At 43.0% G+C, this 12,336-nt stretch overlaps 1 protein-coding gene across 5 annotated transcripts in view; it reads right to left on the bottom strand.

The window, feature by feature from the left end:
- The window catches only part of ADGRV1 (adhesion G protein-coupled receptor V1), a 251,864-nt gene that overhangs the window by 218,611 nt on the left and 20,917 nt on the right, over positions 1-12,336 (bottom strand). For all 5 annotated transcript variants that reach the window (XM_081880292.1, XM_081880290.1, XM_081880291.1 and 2 more), the window contains 5 exons: positions 7,890-8,455; positions 6,307-6,577; positions 3,837-4,166; positions 2,894-3,070; positions 1,507-1,730 (listed from right to left, as the gene is read on the bottom strand). In XM_081880292.1, the coding sequence (XP_081736418.1) occupies positions 1,507-1,730; positions 2,894-3,070; positions 3,837-4,166; positions 6,307-6,577; positions 7,890-8,455 (1,568 nt within the window). The remainder of the gene's footprint in view (positions 1-1,506; positions 1,731-2,893; positions 3,071-3,836; positions 4,167-6,306; positions 6,578-7,889; positions 8,456-12,336) is intronic.

Consider the following 12,336-nt stretch of genomic DNA (forward strand, 5'->3'; position numbering starts at 1 on the left):
AAGCAAATTAGCAAATCAAAGCATAAAAACTGGAGGACAGGTTTCAGCACAGCACTAATAAGGAATGTCATTTTCACAAAGACATTATGAACCACAAACTGACTGAAGGGGGAAAGATGACAGAAAAAGAGGCTCAGGGACAGAAAGCTGGTTACAGTACTATAGACACCAGGGCCTAAATCCTAAACAGTTAAGCATACCTGACACCATAGTGAGCTAACCTGTGCTGGATTTAGACCAAGATTACAAAACAAGAATTTTCATATTCTTGGTAAGCAATATACATAATGTATAGGGTGTAACCTAAAGTTCTTCTACCTTGGGTTGCCAGATCTTGTTGGATTACAACTCCCACCATCTCTGACCACTGGCTAAGGCATGTCCCTCAACCGCCCCAATTCCAGGATGAGTGGGACATGCTGGAATTCTAGATGCCATCCCAGCAATCTGGTGTTATGTCTTGAGCTTGGATCCTTGAACAATAGGAAGGTAGGATTCTAGACGGCAGCAACCTGATTGGCCCATGGGAGCCATCCAATCCGGCTCCAGGAGGGGAGTTTGAATCAGCCTATCACATGTGAATCACTCTAGAATGTAGCACCTGAAGATCCTTCCCTGAAACTGCCCCCGCCTCCAATTTCCTGTTATCCTGAGGATCCACACGTTTGCTGATCTAACATCAAATTCTGAACAAATGATTTGATAAAGTACAATAATTTTATAGCAATGTGTACATTAAATGTGATATAGAATCAGATAAATAATATCAGACATAGCATTAAGGTTGATAAATCTAGTTTTTAAAAAACAAATCAGCTCTGTTGTCACTTTAATATTTATACCCAGTGCAGAAGCTCACCAAGTATAAGAACTAACTGGAAAAGGAAGAGTATAACTTATGTATGGAAACATGAGCAATACTCTGTATGGAATTAAGTTACATAATACCTGTTGAGGCAGCAGCAAAGAAGTTGAAATATCAGAAAATGAAATTCAACTCCTTTTCTTGTGTTAAGTCTCTGAGACATCTTACTATGAAAATCAATCCTATTACTTTTGAATGGTATGGCATTATAAGAACCAGATCATTACAGGCACATTTTGACAGAAGTATAACTTTACATGAAACTGAAATGGAAATTTAGCATAATTGTGCCTTCAGAGCAATGTTATCTGCCAAAAGAAATGCAGAAACAATTTCAGCGGACAACCAATATGATAGACCCATCTGTTTGCATATTACCTATGAGTCAAAGGAATTCTTTAAAAAAAAAAAATTATGGCTCTGATTCAACATATAAAATGTCATGGATGCATAAGGTGTCTATGAACATTTACAGAATAATCTATGCATGTTTACTAAGAAATAAATTCTACTGTACTTAAAGGGGCTTACTCAATACACCCCACCCCACAAGTAAGCGTACAAACGCTAGCCAGTGCATAAAATAATACAATCCGGATATAAAAAAGTGTATGTTGTGACAAATTACTGCAGAATAATACCTGTCTAATGACAATATTAGAGTCTCATTCATTTCTGGGATATCATCAGCTTTGACAGTAAGGTTGATTGCTGTGTCACTTTGTCCAGATAAAAATACAACAGAGCCAGAGAAAGGGCTTATATCATCAATAGTTACAGCTTTTGGATTGAGGCCAGAGGGTATCAGGCTCCAGAAGACAGTAGCTTGTCCATCAGTCCCATCTCGATGCAATGGAATGGAGGTCTAGAATGCATACCAAGATCTGTAAGGTTTTTTTCCCCTCTTATTGAATGTACATGCAACTCTAGATGCCAAGCTACAGCCAATATCAAATATCTGAAAACACATTTCTGCAATAGCACATAGATTGATTTATTTTTAACTTCTACAGCATTCTGCACCTATGAAATGCATTGAAAGAATTGTATGGCATCTTTTAAATATTGGTAAGGTGTGTCACAAATTAATGAAACATGAAAATGGGGGAGGGGATTTAAATAACTAAAAAATCAGTGAAGTTCTCATGGTTGGGATGCAGAGTTTTTGTCATGCTCATCTTCCTTTTGAGAGATGTCTGCGAGTAACATTGCTTCCTTTCTACAAATCATCTCACCAGCAATCTTCACTCCGTAGCCTACCTAGGAGCCCACATTTCAAGGCCCAGATGAAGACATCATGAGGTAACCAACCACTCTCATGGGGCTTTTTTCAAAAGAAAGGAAAGGTGGGCAGCAGGGGAGGCTGCAGAGTGCTGGAGAAATGATTACATGGTAGGAAAACAGTGGTCAGTGTGGTTCGTTAAGGGAGCTGAGAGTTGTTAGGAAACCCTTAACAAAGTACAGTTCCCAGGATTCTTTTTGCAGAAAACCATGACTCTTAAAAGTCGAATAAGAGTACTTCAAATGTGTGGTGTGGATGTGACCAAAAACATTGCCCCTTTGCCACCTCACAACAAGGAAGTAACCCTAAAACCCCACACAGAGCAAAATTCTGAAGTACCCTGAGAATGAGGAAGAAAAAAATGAAGCCTCTACATGGAACAAAAAAACCTTTTGAGAAATTGGAGGGAACCATGTTATCTAGTACTTGATTTTACCTGGAGTTAGGAAAATATAACTTTTATTACAACTATATGACCCTTACCTCTGGGTAGCATCTTCATAGGTTGCAGGGAACAAATGGTGACATTTCAATTTAACTGTGATTCAGAGTTGTTAAGATTATTTTTCTTCATTACAGAACCATGATGACAAGGCATGAGAAATATTTTGAATAAGTAAGTGTTGCAAAATAAATTATTTTCCACTAGCTTGCAGAAGTTCGTGTTAAGTGAAGGCAGACCCTGTACTTTCTCTGAAGAAAATGTGCAGTGTGCAAGAACAACGTTTAAAGAAAGATTTACTTACTACTGTAAAAACAGCATCTTCTGGCTCATGTAAAATTACTGGAAGATTGCTGATAAAGCCAATTTCTCCATTTGCAATGTCAGGCGTAATTCTTAAGGAGATGTTTTGAATTTCACCTAGTCTAGGACTTACAGGTGGAACTAGAGGAGTGATATTCAGCAATTCAACTTTTTCAAGCTGCAGTAAGAGGAATGAAGATTTTAAGATTTTAACCACCAACTTATTTTTAAAAAATTAAGACAGAGTCTAATAAAATAGAAGGATCATGTAACAGCAGAGAAGGAGCTCCTTCCATTCTCAAAATTGAGCAAAAACAAAGCATCCAAACTTTTATTTTTATTATCAATTTTATAACAGTGTGGGTTTCTGGGATTGGGATTGGACGGGCATCCAAACTCCCCAAAAAGCACACAGCAGAACTGGTTTCAATTGTTACTATTACAATTGCTGATACTTTTAAAAGAGCCAAACAGAACAAAGTCCCATGGGGAAATGCAAGACTAACAGAAAGTTTGGTGGATGAGGTTCCCAAAGGGCATTTTATCCACTGATGCTTTACATATTTTCTTGACCTAGCTGAGTTCTTTAAAGAATTTTGTATTCCTTTGAATTTGGAATGTACAGAAATATTTTTACAGAGTTATATTTCAGGCTATACCAGGTGACTGAACTGGCTATGGCACTGAAAAATGCCCAGTTAATAATTAATCTTTTCTTTCTTACCAATGTTTTCTTTCATTTCAATTGCGTTCTTATGTCACTTCCTCTTTCCACAAACCTCATTCTAAACTGTGCATGTAGAAATAAGGTTTATCCAAGAAAAACGTTAGACTTCCCTAATAAGGTAACATGAAGGGGATGTTTCATGTTATTGATGCTATAATAAGAAATTAAACTGATGTGTCACATAAAAGTTATGACAATTTTATACCATATCACATACCTGTACTAAGAAATGGGCCCCATTTTGAAGAAACGCATCATTTCTTATTGGTACTTTTATAATTTCTCTAGTTCTTCCTTCTGGAAAGTAGAGGGTGCTTCTTCCCGAAATGTTTAGAACACCTTCTTTAGCTCGCTCAGGATCCACAGGCCCAGCAGGAATATACAGGACTGTATAAGACAGTCTCACATCTCCCACTGTTCCCTTTTGCCTTGCAAAGCTAAGAGACAAAAAACGTCCATCGGGGCTGCTTTCTATCCTCTGATCCTCTGCAGGGTAGAACTTTATTACACCATAAATATCATCACTGTCTTGAATGTAGAACAAAAGCTACAAGAATGACAACAAAGTATTCATGTTAAGAGCAAATTACCATTAGAAATCATAATAAATTAATTATCAGATCACAATTCTAAGAATTGATTAGATTATGAGATTTTTATCACTCCCAAGACAGACAATGCAACCACAGAACTAACTGACTTTACATGACCCCCACCACTTGTGGTAGCTAACAGTGCTCGTGCTAACAGCACTGCCATGTAAAGGATGTGTGACAAACTTTGTCGTGCTCCCGGAATTTTCCCACACTCATGTCAGCAGCTGGAAGTAAGCTTCTTATTGTAGCAACTCATCATAAGAAGGAGCAACTGGCTAACATGACCAGGAAGGTCAAGTATAGAGGGTCTTAAGCAGAACATATTGCTACTCCACTCATTCTACCCTTGAACATTCAGCTAGCTAATCAAAGGCAGTGGCGTAGCGTGGGTTGTCAGCACCCGGGGCAAGGCAAGTAATTTGCGCCCCCTAACCTGTGGATTTGCGCCCCCTAACCCTAACCCCCAGATGCTGCACCCGGTGCGGCCGCCCCCCCTGCACCCCCCACGCTACGCCACTGATCAAAGGGATCATAATGTGGAAATCCATCTAACATGCAATTGTATCAAAAAAACTGCATCATCACCAGGATGTCCTGAAAGGAACAGCCAAATGGATCCCACAAAGGGTTGCTGAGCCACTTAAGTTCAATGGCAGAAGTTATTCAGGACAGAGCTGAACCCTTTCAGGTAACAGGGGCATCAGACCCTTGTCCAATTTAGCATAGCATCCTAATATGCCAACTTGGGCAGGAATATTATTCCATAGTATCTATGAGTGGGAGGAAGCTAGCTCTGAGCAAAACTACTTTTCCAGTAGTGTAAAGCAAAAAAAAAAAAAAAAAAGTTTTCACGAGTACTGAAAAGCTTCTCTCTGAGGATTTTCCAGCAGTGCCTGGGAAAATGTTTTGCCTATTTATTTACACTGCCTGATCTCCTCATCTCTCTCAGTTGGTTTTGTTTGATCTCACTGAGACTGTAACTTAACAAAATCCAACCAGCAATGCCACCACATTCACAGCAGTAACACTGATTGCTTGGGATTCCCTGTGTAACTGAACAATAAGGCTTTACCCTCCTGGATTTATTTTGTTTGCCCTGAAGTCATCATGTAACCAAATATGATTAGCTACCTCAGAATGAGAACAGACCAAATGTTGGAAGGATGGCATCCAATGCCTCTTGTCCCAATATCAATTACAAGATCTTCAGGTGATCATGAAGATGGATAAGAGGCACTTAAGAGATTGTCTCTTCAGGTCCGATGCAGAAAGGGATTCAACCACAATTGCCTCTACCAAAAGTTCACCATGGTTCCCACTTATCAAAACGGAGCACAGCCGAGCTAGTTATCTGACAAATCTCCCACTTGCCATACTTAGAATCGCTTTTACAGAATTACGATTCCAATCAATGCCCTCGGCGGTGGTGGATGGTCGGTACGGCAAAGTACAGTACAAGGAGAGACTTTGTCTGTATGGGCAACCTTGCGTAGAGGACCTGTACCACTATTTATTGCAATGCCCACTATATACAGAACCAAGAGACCGATTTATAAAACCCCTGCTTACGAATGGAACACACTCAAACAGGGCAGAAAGGGTGAAATGGCTGCTGAGTGATACTGATGACTTCCTGATTTATAAAGTAGCACTATATGAGTTGGCAGCTAAGAAGATCAGGAGAAAGAACTAGATAAAATAGTGGTCAATTGCAAAGGTGATTCAGACATTTAAGCTGGCACATTCTATCTGATTAGCTACCTAGCATTGTGATTTAGTCCTAGTTATCAATAAACTGTTAGCAATGAGGGGTTCTGAATGAGAGCAACTTATTAGAAACCAACACAGACACCATTACCGACTCCTAGAATAAGAAAGCTAATTTTACTGAGGTATAAGATTTAAGTGTCAATGCAATGCAGCTGATCAACAGCAGCAACAGACTGGAGAAGCAACAGTGCCAGACAGGATTGTAAAATAAAGAATATACCAATTATATAAATAATTGGTTTAAATAATTATACTAATTGGATAAAATTGGCATCTTACTGGAACACTTGCATTTCTTTAGGCGAACAAATGCAGACCTACCTCAGCTGGTTCGCTCACTTCCGCACCCCCCTTTATTGTATGAGCCAGAATCCTAAGCAGATATGGCTGTGCCTCTTCAGGGAAATTGTCATTAACAATGTTCAGAGGAAGTGATGCTATCAGCTGCCCTTGAGCAAAATGCAATACCCCCGAGTCTGGAGTGATGTCTGCAGTCACAGGCGAAGGATCACTGCTATTGCGGGTTATAATCCAGGAAACCGAAACATTTCCATGTGTTCCACCATTTCGTACAACTGTGATGCCTTCGTACCTAGAGATTGCAAACATAAATTAACAAACAATTTTCTAATTTTAACTCTAGTGAAACACATAGAGTTATAATGAAGCACTCAAATGAACCTACAAGTTACTCCAATATATAAACACTGCAGGTGTTAAATGCCCTTCCTGAGTAGAGTTAAACTATTGTTACCTATGCAAACTGACTTGACAAATAAGTTGAATGGTGTCTGTGTCTTGTCTGATCTTTGCTGTTCATCATAATTCCCCACTCAGTGCTACTGCACTGGTCCTGGGCTATTGTCCTGTGTGGTGTTTATTGTTCTGATCCAAATTCTCCTACCCAACACATGCAGACAGAAGCTCCAACTTGTAAGTAAGGAAGAGACTTTTAGTCAGGCAGGTAACAGTTCTGGCTCAGTGGCAGACACCATGCTCAGGAGTCACGGCTCAGGATCAGGGAAGGAATTACAAAACTGGGCAGAAGTGACAAAGATGCCCCAGAAATTTTCCCAGACCCATCCACTAGCATTTAAAGACAAAGCATATCAGACTAACTGGTTAGGCTTTCTCGCCTTGTGGGAAAGCCAAGACTACAAGTGTGCACTCCAATGGGGTGGGTGGATCTGCTCCCATCTGCAAAGCTGGCACCTGGTTCTAGGTATCATAAGTGAACCCTCCTGTTCCAGCCCCTGTTCAGTCGACACTGCCTCCAGCTCTGTTTCCCCACTCAGGTGAGCAAAGTCCTCCCCAGCCTCCACTAACGCCCTGTGCTCCACAGGAAGGTCAGAGGAAGGTGGAAACGGGAGATCTCTCTTCCAACCAAGGTTCCCAACAGTTCACCCATCCCATTTCCTCCTCCTCTTCAGTCAAAGCCTGCCAACCCAAGCTCAATCATGACAGCACTGCAGGGTTCATGACAATCCATTACTTTATTCAGAACACCTAGGGTGTAGATGGACAGATGTTAGCACTCTTCAGGCACCGTGCCCAGCACATAATGACACGTGGAGCAAGGACATGTGTGGTAGCTCCACCCACTCTGATGTGTCTTGACATCCACCTCTACAGCCCTCCACACACTGGAGGGAGAAAAACTGCAGCAGGAATCTGTAGACTTATGTAGGTTCCCTATGAATTCTAACCAAAGCACTAGTCCTAATTCAATTTAAGGCATTCATTAAGAGCAAGGCAAAGCATAATTCAGTGCTAAACAGCCCTGATAAAAGTTACCAACAAGGAAATACGAGCATTTTCCCAGCCCAAATTTGTTTTCTCAAATAAATTCTAGTTTTCTCCTAAATCTACCTTAGCACTTCCAATGTAATAAAAGGAAACGGCACCTTAACATTTGATCTTCGTCAATAACCACTGGCCGAGTAAACAGGATGTTGTTGATAGATAGTACTCCATAAGGTTTATCATTGGGCTGAATGGTAACTTGGACAACAGATGGGTTTGTTAAAACAGCATCTCCTTGCAAAGTGTCCTTAAGTAGCATGATATGAAATGTCTCAGCAATTTCTGGTATGGCATCATCAATGATTTTGAATTTTATGTAAGATTCATGCACTGAAGGTGGGAAAATGATAGTTGTGTTTGGCTGTAGATCTAGAAAGTCTAAGTTAAGCTGTGCATGTGCTGTTGAATTCCCAGTTACAACAGCATAGCGAATGGAGACTTCATGTTCATCCGGTCCAATTATGTTTCCATCATCATCTTTACCCCGAGCTATTGGGATTGTTAGTATATCATCCTCTTCATGCACCATATAAACACTTTGAGTGAATCGCACCGGGCTATCATTTTTCTTAATAATAATCTCAACAGAATTTCTTGAGGTATTGATTTCAGCTCCTCCTTCTACACTTTTCAGATGAATAATAAATCTTTCATCATCTTCTGGTATCTAGAAAAAAATAATAATGATTAAGGATAACTTAAATTAAATATGTGAAAATCAACAAATTTCTTGTTACTGAAATAGAAATCCTGCATTTCCTTACCCTATAAAATATTGGTGTAAATGATCATTGAAGCATAGATGCCCTAAGAGAAAAATGCACACCTCACTCAGATTATTCATCTTTTTAAATCATAGGAACACTTTACAGTTTCAGCCTGCCATCTAATTTTTAAAATATGATGCTTCTTTTTAATACTTCCGTCCCCTTTGTATTCATTTGCATAGAATTCCAACCGCTGATCCTGTTCTGATGCTCATCAACTATCTCTGCACATATTTTCAGATTATACTGATTTAAAGCTTTTTTATTTTATTCTATGCCTGTAGTAGGGAGAACATGGGGTGGTGGAGAGGATGAGAACCAACAGAGAACTGGGTTTAAAAGCAGCTACAGTATTAGCTGCAGCCTCCATGACTTCCTTTTTAAAAGGGATGAAAAATGCAGGTTTAGCAGCCCATCTGCTAAAAGAGGAATCCAGAGAAAGACGAACAGCTTAAGCCAGCAGATGGTTTCAACCAACTTTTGGTTGCCTTTCACCACCAAACTTGGGGGGCAGGGGTTGTGCCAGCCTTTGAAGCCAGCTGGACCATGAGCCTTCACCCTTAAGCCCCCCATCCATGAGGGCATGCAGGGTTCTAACTCCCAGCTAGTTGTGATGATGTGCATACAGGAAAACAACCAAAGTTTTCTCTATATGGAAGATAACAAAACAAAAACTCGTGCACAAAATCATACATAGACAAGTAAAATTACTTCCAGTTATGAAACAGCATAAAAATACCTATAAGCAGGGACCAAAAGACTTTATCAATTTGTCAACTCCATACTATGTGTCAGGGAACTGCCATCGGAGAGACAAGTGGTGGACAGGCTCCAGGAGAATAGGAGAGAATCTGCAGCAGAAGAGGGAACCAGCAGGGGGAGTGCAGGAGTCACAGCGGAGGGGAGGCTCTGGGATGCTTCCAGTGAGAGTAGTGGAGAGGTAACGGGACCCCCGTTGGGAACTCCCACCCTTCGCCGGAAACTGTCACGCAGAGAGTCACGAAGGCGCATGTCCGTCAAACAGCTTTTATGCTGGCGTAAATTCCGTAGACGCCCACTGTCAGATTCTACCAGCGACTGACGGAGTCATGCTTTGGGGGCTCCGTTAGTGCATCGGTTTGGATGACCAGCCAAACCCCAGAGGGATCAAGCTTTTACGCACAAGCAGCTCATTATCCCATCACAGCAATCTGACAGTCTTTGAAAGCAGCTTGTGCAAGCAGAAGGCATCATGAGCGAACCAGCCGGAACCGGAGGAGCAGGAGCTGGAGCTGGAGCAGGTCCAAGCCTGGAAGAAAGGTACAGGGCGTTGGAGGTCCAGCTGGCGCTGCAAACGGCGAGGCTCGAGGAGAGGAGGGCTCAAGATGCAGATAAGGGGAAGACCACCCCACTTGCCAGACGGGTGCCTGGACTGGTGCAGAAATTTGGGGGGGATCCCCGGAACTATCAAGCCTTTAGGACAGAGATGCAATATGCTCTCAATCTACTGTTTGATGACTTCCCCGACGAGAACTCTAGAGTGGCGTACGTGATTGGCCATCTAGAGGGAGGGGCAAGGGACTGGATTCGGCCCCTGATGGCAGCCAATAATGAAATCTTAAAGGACACAATGAAGTTTTTCCGCGCCATGGACTTGATGTTTTCCAGCAAGATCGAGCAGGGAGTGGTGCGCAGGCAGTTAATGGCGTGTAAACAGGGGAGCCGATCTGTACGTGAGTACTGGACTGAGTTCACCATGCTGATTCATAGACTTGGGTGGGACCTTGCTAGTGAACCTATTCAAATGCTGTTTGAAGAAGGTCTCTCTCCGGCAGTGAAAGATGAACTTTCCCGGGTGCCTAGGGCGGAGTCTATGGATCAGCTGACTAAATCAGCGCTGTCCATAGGAGCACGCCAGGAAGCTAGAGCTATGGAAAAGCGGGAAGGAAAGGGGGAACGTTGGAAGGACTTCCGCATTCCAGAGATTCCGGAGCAGCCTTTCCCGCCAGCAGAGCCGATGGAACTTGGAACAGCGCGCGCGCGCGCAGTTTCAAACACCAGTGAAGGGCGGAAGAAGGAGGGAAAGAGCGGCAAGAGATGCTATCTCTGCCAACAGCCAGGTCACTTTGCCAGAGTCTGTCCGCAAAGGAAGGAATGGCAAGGGATGGCGGGAACTGTTGGGGGGAAGGAGGAAGAAGAAATCACGGAGCAAGTAAAAGCCAACGCCTGGTTGCCAACATCAGGGCACAGCAGCCAGGCCAGGGAGTAATGAATGTGCCCACGCCGGAACCTCCAAGACCAGCGCTTGTGATAGAGGTGTTGCTGGAACTGGCAAACGGACACCCACTGAAGATAAAAGCGCTATTGGATTCAGGTAGCTCATGTAATTTCATGAGCAAAGAGTTTGCAGCTGAACACCAGATACAGACTATCCCATTGAGTAAGCCTTTGCAGGTTACCACGATTGATGGGAGGGAGCTGTTGGGAGGAGAAGTGAGCCAACAGACTGTACCAATGATAATGAGGGTGGCACGACACACCGAACTGATAGCGTTTAACGTAGCCACCTTGGGAGGAGCTCCTATTATCTTGGGTATGAGCTGGCTGGCGCTACACGATCCGCTAGTAGGCTGGCATCAGAGAGTGGTTTCCTTTGGATCAGCACATTGCCTAGAACACTGCAAGGAGGGAGAGGCTCAGGCAGGCGCCAGGGCCACTCTAGCAGGGATGGAAGTGATGGACAAGGGGAGGGTGCCACCACAATACGCTGACTTGATTGACGTATTCAGCGAAAAAAGAAGCAGATAAACTGCCCCCGCACAGACCCTTTGATTGTCAAATTACCTTACTCCCAGGAGCACAATTGCCAGTGGGCAAGCTGTATGCATTGTCAGACAGTGAGATGCAGGAGTTAAGGGAGTTCATTGACAAGAATCTCAAGCGAGGTTTCATCAGAGAGTCACGAGCGGTGGGGGGCAGCCCAGTGTTCTTTGTGGACAAAAAAAACACGGGCAAGCCCAGGCTTGTATGTGATTTCAGGGCCCTAAATGCAGTGTCAGAACCAGTGACTTTCCCTATGCCTAGAATTGATGACATTCTAACACAGGTGAGAAAAGGGAAAATTTTTACCAAGCTGGACCTTAGGGGGGCATATAACTTGATACGTGTGAGAAAGGGGGATGAGTGGAAGACCACTATGTTCACCCCCTTGGGGGCCTTTGAGTACCTCGTTATGCCTTTCGGATTACAAGCGGGCTCCGCCTGCTTTCAGTCATTCATGAATCACGTCCTGGGGCCACTGCTCTACAAGAACTGCGTAGTGTTCTTAGATGACGTCCTGGTGTACTCAGACAATGAGGAGCAGCATGTGCGAGATGTAAGAGAGGTACTGAGCAAGCTGCGAGAAAACCGGCTGTGGGTGAAACTGGAGAAGTGTCAGTTTCATACCAAGGAGGTGGAATTCCTGGGGTACCGGTTGTCTGACAAGGGATTGGCCATGGATCCCAGCAAGGTTCAAGCGGTACTGGAATGGAAAACACCAAAGACCAAGAAGGACGTGCAAAGGTTCCTGGGCTTCGGGAACTTCTATAGGAAGTTCATCAAAAACTTTGCCCATTTAACAGCGCCCATCATGGATTGTCTTAGTAGCAAAAAGAAATTTGTTTGGACGGGAGAAGCGCAGAGGGCGTTCGAACGCTTAAAGCAGGCGTTTGCGTCGGAAGAGCAACTTTTGCACGTGGATCTACAACAACCAATGAGAGTGGAGACTGACGCGTCAGACCGAGCGGTGGGGGCCGTTCTT

Source organism: Podarcis erhardii, assembly GCF_964252035.2.
Source record: "Podarcis erhardii genome assembly, chromosome: 11".
In the NCBI taxonomy this organism is placed as follows: Eukaryota; Metazoa; Chordata; class Lepidosauria; order Squamata; family Lacertidae; genus Podarcis; species Podarcis erhardii.